Source organism: Schistocerca cancellata, chromosome 8 (assembly GCF_023864275.1).
Source record: "Schistocerca cancellata isolate TAMUIC-IGC-003103 chromosome 8, iqSchCanc2.1, whole genome shotgun sequence".
NCBI lineage: Eukaryota > Metazoa > Arthropoda > Insecta > Orthoptera > Acrididae > Schistocerca > Schistocerca cancellata.
The window spans coordinates 196,566,731-196,584,565 of NC_064633.1; the positions used below are offsets into that span (position 1 = coordinate 196,566,731).

General features: G+C 37.4%; 1 protein-coding gene across 1 annotated transcript in view; it reads right to left on the reverse strand.

The window, feature by feature from the left end:
- Positions 1 to 17,835, reverse strand: part of LOC126095747 (uncharacterized) — a 93,243-nt gene that overhangs the window by 46,670 nt on the left and 28,738 nt on the right. The window contains exons 11-13 of the mRNA XM_049910522.1: positions 11,811 to 12,066; positions 7,560 to 8,714; positions 6,459 to 6,578 (exon numbers count right to left, since the gene is read on the reverse strand). Of these exons, the coding sequence (XP_049766479.1) occupies positions 6,459 to 6,578; positions 7,560 to 8,714; positions 11,811 to 12,066 (1,531 nt within the window). The remainder of the gene's footprint in view (positions 1 to 6,458; positions 6,579 to 7,559; positions 8,715 to 11,810; positions 12,067 to 17,835) is intronic.

A 17,835-nucleotide genomic window follows, 5' to 3' on the forward strand; every position in this document is an offset into this window, starting at 1 on the left:
GTTGTTTTTTATTTGATTCACCCCAGATTACAGTACTAAACAGAATAAATGTTTATGGAATGATTCCATTGGCGAAGACTTCCAACCAAATGGAACCCAGTATGTTACTACTAACAGAGAGCTATTGTCAGAAGCAAAAGTCTGCCTGGTATCCCTCAAGATAGTGGGATACAACATTCACTTTTCGTACAGTAGTATATGTTAAAATGGTTCAGCAAATAATATTTTTAGATCCACAGGTTGTTCATATGATAGAGTTGTATGCAGGAAAGTAACATTGTTGGAAAACTGTTACAATTAGCAATTATCTTTATAATAATTCAAAATGATCAAGCATTTAGGAGTATCTCTCTGAGGCAATATAAGTTGGAATGGACACATAATTCTAACCATAGGGAAGACAGGTACCAGTCTTAGTTTTTTCTGAAGAACATTAAGGACATGTAATTTTCCCACAAAAGCTGTTACTTATTTGTTTTAAATATTCTTTGTTATTGCTAACGGTTTTAAGACCCTCATCCAACCGAGCGACGTGGCGCAGTGGTTAGACACTGGACTCGCATTCGGGAGGACGATGGTTCAATCCCGCGTCCGGCCATCCTGATTTAGGTTTTCCGTGATTTCCCTAAATCACTCCAGGCAAATGCCAGGATGTTTCCTTTCAAAGGGCACGGCTGACTTCCTTCCCCCTCCTTCCTTAATCCAATGAGACCAATGACCTCGATGTCTGGTCTCCTTCCCCAAAAGAACCAACCAACCAACCAACCCTCATCCAGTCTGAGTATAGGAGAACAGACAGGAGATTCAAAGAACAGATTTTCACTCTGTTTAAGGTTTGTTTATCACAGAAATCCTCAACAAATTTCAGTGAGTGATGCTGCAAGAAATACTTTATGAATCTCACAGAGCTGTACTCTCAAAACTGCAAGTGCATGTACTTCAAAAAGTCAGAAAGCACTTAAAGAAATTTTTGTAGCCAAGATCATATTCAAACCTATATTTTACTGACTGGTTTCAACAGGTATGATTGTCATCTTCAGATCTGTAACATAATGCATTTACAAATTATTATTTCTGTTAGACATTATAAAAGGGGAAATAGAAATTATACATTCACATACCCTTAAAAATTTTTTAGTTGTATGTTATACTGTGCAGTTATTAATCATGCCATGTTAACATTATGTACCTTGTACCTTGTGTAACTTGGCATGTCTACATATGAAGCACTCCTCTAATGCATGTCAGATGTTAAATTCCACAATATATAGCCAAAGTGCAAATTTATGCCAATGTGGATTTTAACAACTGACAAGCATCAGAGTTGTGCTATATATAGATATTCTAAATTCCACAAGGTGCACCTTAATGGTGTATATTTTTAGTTGTGAAAAACCTGTCTGTAACTATTTTTGATAAACCTGTATGTAATATGCAACACACTCTGAACCAAAATGGCGTGAACCTCACGTTGTCGAAATCGGTGTCACTGTCTATGATGGGGGTGAAATATATACACTCCTGGAAATGGAAAAAAGAACACATTGACACCCGTGTGTCAGACCCACCATACTTGCTCCGGACACTGCGAGAGGGCTGCACAAGCAATGATCACACGCACAGCACAGCGGACACATCAGGAACCGCGGTGTTGGCAATCGAATGGCGCTAGCTGCGCAGCATTTGTGCACCGCCGCCGTCAGTGTCAGCCAGTTTGCCGTGGCATACGGAGCTCCATCGCAGTCTTTAACACTGGTAGCATGCCGCGACGGCGTGGACGTGAACCGTATGTGCAGTTGACGGACTTTGAGCGAGGGCGTATAGTGGGCATGCGGGAGGCCGGGTGGACGTACCGCCAAATTGCTCAACACGTGGGGCGTGAGGTCTCCACAGTACATCGATGTTGTCGCCAGTGGTCGGCGGAAGGTGCACGTGCCCGTCGACCTGGGACCGGATCGCAGCGACGCACGGATGCACGCCAAGACCGTAGGATCCTACGCAGTGCCGTAGGGGACCACACCGCCACTTCCCAGCAAATTAGGGACACTGTTGCTCCTGGGGTATCGGCGAGGACCATTCGCAACCGTCTCCATGAAGCTGGGCTACGGTCCCGCACACCGTTAGGCCGTCTTCCGCTCACACCCCAACATCGTGCAGCCCGCCTCCAGTGGTGTCGCGACAGGCGTGAATGGAGAGACGAATGGAGACGTGTCGTCTTCAGCGCTGAGAGTCGCTTCTGCCTTGGTGCCAATGATGGTCGTATGCTTGTTTGGCGCCGTGCAGATGAGCGCTACAATCAGGACTGCATACGACCGAGGCACACAGGGCCAACACCCGGCATCATGGTGTGGGGAGCGATCTCCTACACTGGCCGTACACCACTGGTGATCGTCGAGGGGACACTGAATAGTGCACGGTACATCCAAACCGTCATCGAACCCATCGTTCTACCATTCCTAGACCGGCAAGGGAACTTGCTGTTCCAACAGGACAATGCACGTCCGCATGTATCCCGTGCCACCCAACGTGCTCTAGAAGGTGTAAGTCAACTACCCTGGCCAGCAAGATCTCCGGATCTGTCCCCCATTGAGCATGTTTGGGACTGGATGAAGCGTCGTCTCACGCGGTCTGCACGTCCAGCACGAACGCTGGTCAAACTGAGGCGCCAGGTGGAAATGGCATGGCAAGCCGTTCCACAGGACTACATCCAGCATCTCTACGATCGTCTCCATGGGAGAATAGCAGCCTGCATTGCTGCGAAAGGTGGATATACAGTGTACCAGTGCCGACATTGTGCATGCTCTGTTGCCTGTGTCTATGTGCCTGTGGTTCTGTCAGTGTGATCATGTGATGTATCTGACCCCAGGAATGTGTCAATAAAGTTTCCCCTTCCTGGGACAATGAATTCACGGTGTTCTTATTTCAATTTCCAGGAGTGTAGCAAGAGTAATGAACAGACAATGGAACATGACGTACAACCAAAAAAGATTTTAAAGGTATGTAAATGTATAATTGCCATTTCCTAATTTGTAATGTCTAACAAAAATAATGATGGTAGATGAAGTACACATAAATGCATAATGTCACAGATCTAAAGTACACACAGATCCCTCCTTCTCAATTCTCATTGTAAGAAACGTCTTCACATAATAATTGCAAGGATAAAATTATACAGTATTTGGCATTCCAGTACACAGAAAGCGCCAACAATCTTCCTTCTTGTGAATAATCTGAAAATGGAACAAAAATAAGAGGGCGGAGTGTGGGGGCAGGGGGGGGGGGGGGTTGTAGGGGGGTAGATAGGTTTCCGGTATATCAGACTCCTTTCAAAATGTTCTGTTTGGTGGCATGTGGAATACAGACAGATGTAGATGTCTAAGATAACTAAATTAGTCTGTTAGCAGCATAAGGTGCTTTTTCCCTGTTCAAAACATGAATGTTTTCTAGGATTTACAATCAACTAACAGTAAGGATTATTCATTCAGGTCTGACAAAATTTTCTGATATAGTGGACTTACCCAGACTATTGCAACAAAATTCATACTACTATTATACACCTTTATCATTCTGACTATACAGTAATCACCTGTGAAGAAGACTGAAGTGATAACAGTGCCATAATGTGAAAAATAAATTCAACATTGCAAGTGATCTTTTTGAGTCAAGTGATTTGCTTTGTAGCTGAGATGTCCATTGTCAACAGTTTCATCCATTGCCAAAAAATTCACACAATTTGTATCTCTGATACTAACTCCATTCTTCTACATCTACAAATTTTACACTCTGTAAGAAACTGTAAGCAGCATTGTGGAATCTGTGAGTGGTTGGGACTAATTTGTAGCAACATTAGCAACTTTCTGTCCTATTTAATACTTATTCTATAAGGAGTAAAGGAACAATGACACTCTACACATCTCAGAGAGCATCGTAATCTCTCTTATCTTTGTATTTGGGCTAGAGAAGAGGTTATTGAGAATAATTGCTAATATAAGGAAATGCACTCCAATAGGGCTACATCACAGAGTATGATTTACTTAGTGTGTGATACTTGTATGGAATGACAAGACACATGCAAAGTGTGGTAAGGTGTATCATATTTTCACATAAAAGTTAATATAGCACATAAGCAGTATTTGGAACTTTAAAACAATCTACAATAATGTCACACACTTCATGGTACCTGAAAGAAATGTAAGATAGGTACAAACATGGTGTCCTGAGCTCCCAAACAATCAAGGATAATATCATCAGTGGCAACTCTCTGTCTCTATAACCTCTTTAAAGTCAATAAGGTAATGATATCACAGGTGTTGTCATACATGTATTAACTAAAAAATGGGAGTACAGCTTTATATTTACACGCTACAGTATAAATAATGAAATGAGAAATAAAAAATTTGTTATAAATCATTTACTATTAATTTGTTTTATTCAATAATTGAGTCCCGTTCCTGACTTGGATACAGAATGACTATTTGGTTTCAACTACATATGATTGCCCAATAACCCCACAAATTCTCCAAAAGATAATATATCTTCAGATGGTTGTTTGACAAGTGCTGCAAAATATACATTATGGATGAAAAGTGAAATATCATCCACCAATCAGACATGTACATTCAATGTTAGTTATTGTGAAACAGCTCAAGCAGCCACAAGGAAAATGGCTTTAGGCTGATGTATTATTTTATTAGCTAACTGAGGCATTCACAAGAAATGCTCCTAATACATTATTAGCTGTGGTGTCAGTTGGGCAGCACAGAAACCTTTCTACCAAGGAGTGCACTGAACTAGATTATTTCCATTTCAGGACAGGTGTGATGAATGTAATAAAACTTTGGTGAATTTCACATCCACTTGTCATTGTTATTTGGATAAAAATGTACTGTTCTACACAGTTGCAATATACTTAACACATATGGAGAACCATAAAGAATAAGATGAACTGAAAGAAGAGAATAAATTGAACAATTGGAAGATGGAAAGAATAAAAAATTCATTCAGTATGAAAACATATTTTAAAGAACATTTACACAGCATACAGATTAAGAGAAAAACAAGGGAGTGCTTTAACTTAACATTTACAATAAAAAAATGTGCTGTTTCTTACTGTACTGGATGAAGGGACTTGCGTTCTGACCTCCTAAGTATTCTTGACTTAATTTTTAATTGCTCCCTAATCCTCTCTATCTATACTACATACACCCCTACTGTTGTTCTTCACTGTAAGAAACTTCCGTAATCAAATGAGACCTCCATGTTTTTGAATTGTTAATATCTCATTTCAGTGTGTGCAAACACTGCAATAGGAATCCTTCCACTGGTCTTCTAATTTGTTGACTACATGCTCAAGATGGCAATATAGTTTCACAGAATCACATTTAGGGCACATCAAGATGAACAATGGTACTAAAAAGAAGAAAAAGAAAAGACCGTACACTAGCTACAATCTCTGAATTGATTATCTACTCATGAATAACAATAAAAGTCATAAGAATCATAATTTAGTTAGCAAAATTTTCTGTTGCTCAAACCAATCATAAACAACTGTCAGTTATTTCTTTAACATCAGCTATTTCTTTAAAGCCTTTTGCTTCCTGTAAATAAAGACTTAGAGGAACACCAAACAAAAAATGAGGTGAAAGATGATATCATTTAATAAGCCCTGTTGTACATAGTGAGACAATGATCGCCACCAATGTACAGGAACATCTGAACAACAAGACCTTACAGAAATAAAAAAACTGGAAAATAAGTGAGAAACAATATGTCTCTGTAATTTAGCAAAAACATACATCAAATAATAGACAAGAGCACAGTTATGCAGAGACTACATTATTTCACCACAGCAAAACTGAAAACCAAAATTCTCAAATATTTTAACAAATGGCAGAAAGCTATAAAAACAAACACTAACATATGCACTGCCTAGCACATAGAATCACTCACAACGAGCTTTTTGCCCGTCATAATACAAGCAGTAACTATCACACTCTTCTTGCACAAGCCCACAATATTTGCACATATGTTACGAGCTATCCAGACTTGTTCCATGAACAAGGTGCTGCAACTACAATGGAGGACTACCCAGTATCCAGTATAGTATTTCCAATGTTACACTCATCACACACATCAATAACTGGAGCTTCAGTGAAGTTCTTGTTCAAGTAATGTTAGCAGCCTAGTCCAGTGAAAGGTTGTATTATAAGTATAGATCCTCTCTATCAGTCTCACATGTCTCTTATGTAACATTTTTTCAAATTTGCAAGAATGATGCTGTTCACATGTCTAACAGAAAGTTATTCACATTTTGAACACAGTAACTTTCTTAAACTGTTGCCAATTTATGCGTGGATTGAAGTCTTTACGCTGACATTACAGTGCTGAAAGACAGGACAGATAAGATCACAGAGAACTTTTTTCTCTATTGGTGTTTTCAAGAAAATACGCAATCCTACCTGGGAAATACTTTCGGGGTTACAGGTAGAGTCCTGCTCACTTATCGACTCTGACATTGGCTCGCTGATCGTTTGGATGCTGCTGGATGGCGGCTCATCAGGAGATGTTGAAGTATCACTCTGCGATGAAAAATTTAAAATTATTTTATCTCCAGTTTTGACAATCTTGTTATTCAAGACAACAATGAACCTTTTTTATAAAAAAAGGGAAATAAAATATAAATAACTTTTAGAAGAAAAACCATTACTACATATTAAGACCTTTTATTGCCTTACCTATAAAACAGACAGTGAGAGAGATGTAGTAAATATGAATGTGATGGGTGGATGTGACAAAATATTCAAGAAACTGTTTGTAAAAGTTATTTCACAGATTCAGATATTAATGCACAATACCACAAAGTATATACACTACGATAAAATGATAGAGCTGAAAGTGCAAATTGAGACTAAAAAATGAAAGGGCCAGTTAAATATCCACAGAAAAGAGAATACTATAGAAGTGGATGTGATATTCCTTTATACATCATCTATCAATAAATAACAATTTGTGAATTAAATAAACACTAGATACTACATTCAAATTAATATACAACAAACTACTTTCATATTAATCAAAAAACTTCAAATATTGATGTTTTAGACTGAAATATAATCTTAAGGGCAACCAAAGTATTGACACAGTTTTTGGAGAAAAAACTCTGTTTTCATGCATTAACAGATTATATAGCCAAGCATTTGTGTTATCACAACTCAACCAACAAATTAAACAGTTAGTGACCAAATAGTGCCAGAATACATTACAATACTAAGCATTCACAGTCACAGTGTGAATCATTCACTGGATATATTTCATAGCTGTGAAAGAATATTGTTTCCAGCTCACGTTTTTACCAGCAGGTGACAAATTTGTGAGTGGCAGAAAGAAACAGAAAAAGAAGTAACAGTTCTTCTTAGTACAAGTTGCAGGAAAGCAAATAAAAGTATTTCAAGAGGCACTGAATTTGCGTAAACATGCTATTAATAAACAACAACAAGAAAATCACAAACAGTGTTTCAAACACAACATCACATTTACGAGTACATTGCAAGCACTTGTACCTCCGATACAGGGGCCAGGGGCCCAGTGATATTTTTCTGTTCAGTCTGCTGAGGAGATAACAGTGAGCCATTGGCTGAGGAGGGTGATGCTGAAGAGTCAGAGATTCTTCCCTCAGTATTGTCTGCTAACAACTCGTCCACCTGCGACACCATATCTCTGATTTCAGATTTGACCTCACTGGTCATTTCAGCAGTCATTTCCTTTATGTAGTCAGCCACATCGGCAGTTGTTAAGAAAGTGACATTGTCTGCAGGTACACCTTGTGATTGTATTAGAGTAGTTGTTAGGGTTTCTCCAGGCATCTGGGGTGATGTTATCTGCTGTGGAGACTGTTGGACTAGTATTTGCTGTGGTGGCGAGTGTTGCAGTAACAGCTGCTGCGGTGATGTCTGCTGCAGTAAAGTCTGCTGTACAGGGGACTGCTGAAGTAGTAACTGGTGTGGAGGTGACTGCTGAAGTAACAGCTGCTGGGGAGGTGACTCCTGAAGTAACAGCTGCTGGGGAGGTGACTCCTGAAGTAATAGCTGCTGGGGAGGTGACTGCTGAAGTAATAGTTGATGTGGTGGTGATGACGGAAGTGATTGTTGCTGCTGCGCCGGTGGTGGCTGCTGAGGGAATACTTGTTGTGGTGGTGATTGTTGAAGTAATAATTGCTGTGGTGGTGATATCTGAAGTGGCTGCTGTTGTGTTGGTGGCAGCTGGAGTGGAGGCTGCTGGAACTGTTCCTCCTGAGACAGAGGCTGTTGGAATTCTGCCCCCTGCGGCATTGGCTGTTGTATTTGTGCCTCCTGAGGTTGTGGTTTTTGGATTTTTGCCCCCTGAGGCAGTGGCTGTTGGATTTGCACCTCTTGTGGCAATTGCTGTTGGATTTGTGCCACCTCAGATGTTGACTTCTGGAGTGGTACCTCCTGGGACTGTGGCTGTTTTACCGGTAATTGCTGAACTGGTGTCTGTTGTTGTGGAGGAGGTGTTTGTGGTGTTGGTGATGCAGGAGCCTTTCGAGGTGTCTGCTGTGACTGCTTCAAGGATGAAGACCTTGTCGGTGGTGGAGTGTCACAAGAAGAACTGTAGCCATTTCCCTCACTGTCCGACAGTAATACGTCCACTTTTGAGATCACTTCCCGAATCTCCGACTTTATTTCGGTGGCGAGAGACTGCAAAAGGAAAGAAATTTATTGATATGTAATTGAGTTACTATCTATTAACCTGAAATCAGAGAGTGTCAGAACATTTTAAAAATAATCATTTTTGTATTATCAGCAGGCATGTACCCATACTCTAACAGTGTTGTTGCTTGCAGTTACATAAGATTCAGTGAAAGAAGCCACTATCCCACATGAGGCTGCAGTTCAATTGAAATATATACTTATTAATTTCATTTGCAATCTTGCCCCTCTTGGGACATAAAATTTATATTATACGTTTGCAGCACATCATATTCTACATAGCAAGATGGAAAGAAAAGTTATGGTTTCCCCAATAAGAATGCTACATCACCATAGTACATATGGGCATGACAGAAACAGACATTAGATCCTACATGTTTAACTAAAAAAGTACAAACCATATCAGCACGTACAATACTCCCAATACAATAAGTGAATTGTAAATTCCTACAATATATGACACACTTTTTGGGTGTCATCACCTGATAATGCCCAATGCACAAAATTAACTCATCAAAAATAAAAAGGAATAAAATGTTTACTCCAAATAAAATAATGACCTCATGTGAGAATGTGACTTCTTTCAGCAAGTCCAATGCAGCTTTTGGCCCAAGAATAAAAACAAGAAATGATTCAAAGATCTGATGAATTTATGGTTAATTTTTTTCCATTTTATCCTGACAGAACAAACTACTTCATTATAACACATTGAGAAGTTTCTCTAGTGGCTGTTTTGAAACAAATTTTAAGCTCTGTAACACTCAAACATATCAAAATTGTTATTAGAAGTTCCCTAATAAATTGAAATGTAAGTTAATATCCAACATAGACTCCTCAAGTCTCTACCTTCTCCCTCCTCCACCCACTTGTACTAGAAATTGGAAATTATGAAGCAGGAAAATCATACTTAATGAAATGTTTGGAAGGCTCTGTACCATGCACAAAATACAAAGTTATATTCAGAAGGAAATGTCTACAAACCACACCTAGCCAGCATTTCTATATGGCGGCTATAAATACGCAGTAATAAGCAAATGATGACTATGCACCATACTAGACACTAAGCTACTTCAGTAAAGAGAACCAAATAAATTATTCTAGTGACATAACAGTAAACATCAATTAGTGAACCTGATGTGACACTGTTCCAGTTCAGTAGCCAACCTCATATAATGACGGCATAGATCACACACTCCTTGTGGTTTGTCTGGTTTGAAGTGTAATGTAACATTCTGATGCACATTTTTTGGTTTGTGTTTAAGATGCATGTCATAAGTGTAGTCTTTTTTCACTTCCCCTCCAGAGAACTGTATCTTGCATTGCAGTGCGCAACTAACAGAAGATGAATTTCTGGCTAGCCTGGTGTGTTTACTACTTTATTTTTATGCATTTTATTTTGACAGTTGACAATATCTTCTGGCTGACTGCTGTGAGTGATTGTCTTAGTTCTCATTGAAGTCCATACGGTAAGAATATCAAAGGCCATCACTCACAGTACCTTAGGAAAAAGACTGGACCACATTGCTTCAATATTGTATCAAAATTTTGCACTCAAGGTGCATAATCAGAAATATATCTTCTAAAATGCTGAAAATGGCACAGACTCATTGTGTGAAGTGTATCAAAACAGTTAAAATAGTTATGTGCACAATTATGTATCATTATGCAACACAGAGATGAATTTTTATATGATAAGCATAGAAAACTTGCTGACATTTGTTCAGAACACATCAACACCTTACCTATTCACAATGGTGAAAGTTTTAACACTGAATACACAATTTCACACTTAAGCTATGTAAGAAAAGAAGCATATACACTGAAAAGTAATGCCTCCACATTTTTTTTATTCTGTTATCGATATTGATTGATGATTACACGTAATGCATATTACCCAGTCAACTTTCCTGCTTCACTAACACATGTTCTGACCCTCTGCCGCTAGAGGGCTCAAAATTGTAGTGTGAAACTCTATGTTGTTGTATGAAAAAATGTGTGCTGTAATCACGTTTTTGACAGCACAAATTCAAAGAGTTCATCCACACATGGAGCACGATCTCCTTCAGCATGAAAATTCCAGACCACCCAAGTGCTGTGAGATCTGCAACTATCAAGTATCTGGGGTTCACTGTCATCAAACACCATCCATGCAGTCCCAACTTGGCCCCATCTGATTTTTATATGTTACCAAAACTTAAAGAACACCTTCAAGGCTATCACTTTGACAGTGAAGAAGTGGTGCAGGCAAAAGTGAGATTGTGCATCAGTCAACAAAGTCAAATATTCTATGGTGATGGTGTCAACAAACTGTCCCTTGTTGGCCAAATTGTATTCATCACACAGTGACTATGTTGAGAAGTAAATATGTAGACATGAATAATAATGATGGAATGTTAATAATGTTTGTTTTATTGTAAAAGCTTTAAGAGTTTTCACATAAAAAATTTGGAGGCACGACTTTTCAGCACACCCTCGTACACCAGAAAGTAACAGCCTGGGACAATTTTTCCTATGCACAAATAGGAAATATAAAAGAAAAAGTTCAGAGTAATTTTAAATACACACAGTGTTATGCCTAAAGTTGTTCAACTGACAAAACAATTTAGGCTGCCTGAAACTTGAGAAGAGCAACATGGTGATTCTATGTCTGTTTTGTATTTAGCAAACGAAAATCATTATAACACCTTTAAGAAACTAAAGGTGAAAATCATATAAGTCATTCCACTCAGGCTATTTCTGGTTAAATTATAACATCGAGCAGTTATTGTCCGATACTGAATGCAGCAAATTAACATATAAACTTACGATCAGTGAAAAACACACACACACACACACACACACACACACACACACACACACACACTCAGAATTATGAACATTGAGTAATTCTGTAGCATTGGTGACTCAATGAAAAGACTGATAAATCTGAAGACCACAAGGCAGCAACCATATTCAGTTACACAGTGTTTTAATATCTAGTGAAGAGCCATATGTAGTCAACAGAACTTCAATGTCAAATATGTCTCCAGTTTAATAATAGTATTAAGAGCCTTCTATCCACACTAGTCAAAGTTTGGCACAAACCTGTGTTACTTCCTGCACATATGCACGAATGTCCTCAGGACTGTGAGGGGAGCCTAGAGCACCAACCATGTCTGGTGTAGAAGTGACAATATGCAGCGGGCTGCCCACATATGGTGGCCTGTCGGTGAGGTCAGTCTGACTGCCACAGGAGCGCTGGCCTACCATGCAGCCCAGAACTGCTGCAGTCTCGGGGCTAAGTGGTGGAGGTATTGAACCAGAGCCTAAACTGTAGCACCTGGCTCGCCCATGTTCACCCCTGCGTATGTGGTAACAGAAGAACATTCCACACAATAAATATAAATTCTAAAAAAAATTATCCTCAACTTGGAAAATACAGGGTCTCCCAAAATAATGTAAGCACTTTTTGAAACTGAGCCTATCTTTAATTAAAGCAGATAGAAATAATTTTTTTGTGAATAATAATTATAAGTCAGTGTAAAACTTTGCAATGCTTCCATTTGTTGCAGGACTGGAAATAAAGATGGAGTTATCATTTGATGAAAGGATGTGGGTGCTAAAGGATTTATTGGAAAACAGAAAATGTGAATGAGGCTCCACGACTTAACCGAGTTGAATTTTGAATACTTCTATCCTCACATTTAATAACTACATGAATCCAAGACAAGTTTGAAGTTGATGGAATGGTGTATGATGCGAAGAGGGAATGTACCAAAATGAAGAGATGATAAACAGACAATGAAGGAGTGCTTGCAGTGATTAAGCAGTGATTAAGACGTACATACCATTCACCAAAAAGTGTGTGAAGCAATGCTCTCATGAGACAGGGATCATTAAAACCAGTGTTTACAGAATTTTGTGGGTTCAGAGGTGGAAGTCTTAAATTCTGACACTTGTCCATACTCCAAAAGAGGATGATTCTGATGGATGAACTGAATTTTGTGAGTGTTTCATCAACATGAGCAAAGAAGATGAATATTTCCAAAACATAACTCTTTGCTCAAATGAAGTGACATTTAAACTTAATGAAACAATGAACTGCTATATTTGTGTGTACTGGGCAAATAAAAATTCAAACATAATTGAAGAAAAGCATGTTGATCTACCGGGAATATCAGTCTGGTGTTGTCTGTTATCAGGAGGGTTAATCTGGCTGTACTTCTTTTAAAAAACTCACAGGTGACTATTATGTAGAAATATTGCACTTGATGACTCCAGATCTAATGACAGTTTTGAAAACGAAGATTATTACTTCCAGCAGGAACGAGCAGCACCTCACTTTCAACTTGATGTGAGAGAATTTCCCAATCGCACATTCCCTTTAATATGACTAGGATGAAGTGAAAGTGCTGTGGAATGTCAAGCTCATTCACCAGATTTTAACCCCCTTCACTTGTATATTTGGGGTACACAGCATACACACAGTGTATGCCACAAAATGCTAACACTGGATGATCTAAGAGAGGAAACTGAGCAAGCCTGCAATATTGTACCATTCCAAAGAACAAAATTAGTATGTTTCTCTGTTCTAAGTCATTGTTGATGATGCGGAAGGTGGTCCTTTTAAGCATATACTTACCTTAATGTACACAACACCAGAAATGTTTCATTTACATCTGCTTTAATTAAAGATATATTCAGTTTCAAAAAGTGTATGCAGTTTTTGGGCTACCTGTATATCCCTCACAATACACTCAAAAAATCTCTCAAAGCTGTAATTGAGATTACAATAAATATAGTTAAAAAGAAAGGGATACAAATAGTAAACTGTATATTTTTGTAAATATGTAAAAACCACATGGTGTGCATCTAGAGGAGCTTCACCAATGATGTGTTCAAATTCCATCTATAAGCTAAAGTTATTAGATATAGGTATCTACCTGAAATTCTGTGTGTGTGTGTTTGTCTGTTTTTTATTGTGTCTATCTACCAGCGCTTTCCCGTTTGGTAAGTCATGGAATCTTTGTTTTTAATATACTTCATCCTCATTTAGATTTTCTAAGTTTGTCCATTACAAATCCTGGACAATAACATTTTACTAATGCAACAAAACAAGCAGTTGAATTTTTCACATAAGCTCAATCCATTGATACACTACCATACAACAATCAAAATAGGTCTTGATAAACATTCTGCAAATACACAACTGCTTGTTTACTAAAAGTCAAGAGACTTCAGTCCTGTATGGCTGTTTCAAAGGTGTATTTTCCTCCCCATTTTGAATATTCTGAAGTTCTAGAAGTAATGATTACAGATAAACAATATGTCACATGTCAATCAGCACTCATTTCACTTTCATTAGCTGAAGACCTCCATGAAAAATGATGTGACAATTTTTGTATCTTTGTGGAAAATTGTTCATCAGGTAAGTGTCAAACAGCAATCCATCATTTTTTTTACTATTTTACATCACCTCTCATTATATCATGTGTTACATCAGGGTGAAACCTACTGAATCTATTGAGTACGACTTTCTCACACTCTGTCAGAAAATTTATCACAGAATGAGCAGATTCCTTAAAGAGACCTAAGTAATTACATACATGTATGTGTTGGAATCAACATTGTATTTACACTATTCATCTCTATAAATGTTTTATACTGTATTTCTGACCTTCCTTTTCTTGTTTGCTGCCTCATTGTTTTTAGACTATTGTTGTTGCAGATTGCAAATCATACTCGAGAAACAGCCAGCCTGTTTTAAACAGATTTAGATTTTTTGAAGTTGTGCATTATAAATCCTGGACAATAATATTTTACATGAGCAATAAAACGTGCAGTTGAATTTTGCACATAAACTCAATCCACTGATACAATACCATACAACAATCAAATCAGGTCTCGATAAACATTCTGCAAATACACAGTTGCTTGTTTGCTAAAATTCAAGACATTTCAGTGCTGTATTACTGTTACAGTGGTGTATTTTCTGCCCAACTTTGAATATTCTGAAGTTTTAGAGATACTGATTACAGATAAACAGTATGTCACATGTCACTCAGCACTCATTTCACTTTCATTAGCTGAAGACCTCCATGATAAATGAAGTGCCAATTTTTCAATCTCTGTGGGCAGTTCTTCACCAGGTAAGCATACAACAGCAATCCATCATTTTGTTTGACTATTTTACATCACCTATCATTGTATCATATGTTTGAGAATGACTTTCTCATGCTCTGTCAGAAAATTTATCACAGAATGGGCAGATTCCTTAAAGAGACCTATGTAATTACATACATACATGTGTGTTACAGTCAGTCTTGTATTTACACTATTCATCTCTATAAATGTTTTATACTGTACTTCAGCATCATCCGTTTCTCATTTGCTGCCTCATTGTTTTTGTATTACTGTTGTTGCAGAGAGAAAAATCATACTTGAGAAACAGCTTTGCTGTTTTATACTTAAGAAACTTATTTCCAATTGACATGATGGAAATTTAAATTCTATAACATCAAGTGTTTCAAACAGTGGCACTCTTTTACAGTAAACTATTAATCTAATCATATGAACCCCCGCCACAAAAATTATGTTACAAGTGGTCCGCAGGATGTGCCCTTTTGCCAGACTGTCACTTTTTTCACCTTTTGTGTGAATGAGTATTGTTTCAATATTACAGAGAAATTACAACAAAAATTCTCCGAAATATATATGTACCTCCTATCAAAAAATGTGAACAGTCATGATATTACTTCACCACACAAGACATACTAGGAAAACAGAACAAAAATTCACAAAATTAAATGTCAGCAGGATTAACAGCCACTTAATGAACTGGAACAATGAATGGAAGATTCATTAACAGACAGAATAAATGAGTCTTTCAGCTCAGGTAGCTTCCCAGACTATCTGAAACAGGCAAAAGTTTTACCGTAATTAAAGAAAGGCAATGGGCAAGATATAAAAAGTTACAGACCTGTCTCTCTGCTGTCATCTAAAAGAATAGCAGAATAACTTACAAAAAACATAAAAATGAATTATCTGAATAAATACAATCTCCTCAGTCGAGCACAATTTTTCCGAAGTGCAGAAAGGATTGTAGTTGAGTTTAGAAATTGGTGCTTTACGCACCAGCCAAGGTTGACTATGTCCCAGGTATATCTTTAGATTTTTCCAAGACCTTTGACACAGTTAATCACACAATTCTACAATAGCAGCTAGAATCATTAGGAATAACTAATAACCAATGGCTGGTGTTAATGATATGAGGAAAATAGGTGCTTAGAGTGGAGAGAACGCAGGCCTCAAATAAGGTGAAGCTTCTGATGGTACATTTATCAGATCCAAAATACAGTAATATGGTGTAGCAATTTTGCAGAGAATGTAAAACATGAGGAAACATATTCTTTGATGATGACACCATCACTGTAATCAGAGATAAAATGTCAAGATTCCTTATGGAAGTAGTAAATGAAACCCACAAGCAGGTTTACAGTTGATCAGTATATTAGAAATAAAGAAAACAAACAGCACAAATTTCAGCTTAAAGGGAGAAAATAATATGTCAAATTGAAGTATGTAATAATTTATTAGATTGTATAATTTCCACAAAATTTTAAGGCCGAGTATTTAATGTCTGTTTAAGTGAAATTAGCACATAAAGATACCAGTTTTAACAGTATGTTATTCCGTTAGAATACTGTCCTCAGTGTATGGTAGTAAGTGCCCTGTAGTTTCGTAACACTTCTCAGTTCACTCAATCTTTAGTTTTAGTTGGGCTTTCAACCAACTTGTTCTGTACTGCACATATACCAATCCATTGCATACATTATGAAAAAAAAACGATAGCAATTATTATACAAACAGCTCTACCTATTCAAACAGCCTACCCAATTGCCTTTGAAATGAAGCATAATAACACTATTTTCTACTAGGGACTAAACTGCACAACAAATTGTGCTAGTAGATTAAAGAAATAGCTAACACCAAAATATTTAAAGACATATTGAAAACAAATATATATCATAAATTAATAACAAAACACCTATGTGATCCTACAATACTACATTCGAGTAGAAAGAAAATTTTAAATCCTTGATATGAGATATGGAGGAATGCTGACTCAGTTTCAAACACAGAGAAGAATGAAAGATGAAATATAAAGACAGAAATATTGTCACAGTTCTGATGTTAGCCAAATGGGTATTGTTTGAAGTATGTAGCACGTATCTAACTTGTGCAACAACTAGTGCTGAGGTGTGAATGAATAGTGTAATAGCAGTTTTGGCAGCTGATTTATTTGCAAGTACATACACAAACAATATCATTGTTCACAACATGTAAATCCTTGTGAAACAAGATTTTTTTTCATGTTTGTATGAATTAGCTGCCTTTTTATTATGTTTTCTCTTTGTATTAAGCTGACAAACTTAGTATCATCAGAAAAAAAAGCTATCTATCATCAGAAAAAAAAGTTATCTACATGTTGGTTCATCGAAAATATGAGATCGTGTGAGATTACAACATAAATGGTTTGCTGTTAGTGGCAGGCCTATACAGCTATCATCTGCTGGGCTATGTCTGTACGGTTCAGTTTGGGTGCTGGATTGCTGCACTTGTATCATCAATAAACATTTAAGTTCTAAAGTCATTTAAAGCCATTGGAGATGATTAACCTAAGTTATTACCAGGTAGCAATCCAGTACCAAATATTGTGGGATTTCACGACATAGCATTAATTCCCTTCCATTTTCTGTAGAAAAAAAGTGACAGTGTCACTGAGTGGGAGCATAGGCATGGATGTTTTTCACTGAAAATGTAATTATAAATTGTTCAAGTGTACTTGGCAATAAATTCTGTGTACCTATCCAATGTATTTATATGCACAGAGGTATAAATATACTGTTTTCTTCCAAATAACAGTATAAAAAACTTTTAGTTACCATTTGGCAACAGGGCTGACACATAAATGACAAAGAATTTACTAGATCAGTTCTGACTGAAATGTTTATTATTTTATAGTAGTGCAACATTTTATCCACCAGATATCATTCTACAATTATAAAAGATTTGTCAGCTTAACACAGGGAAAATGTGTAACTCTATACGCACACATATAAATATATAC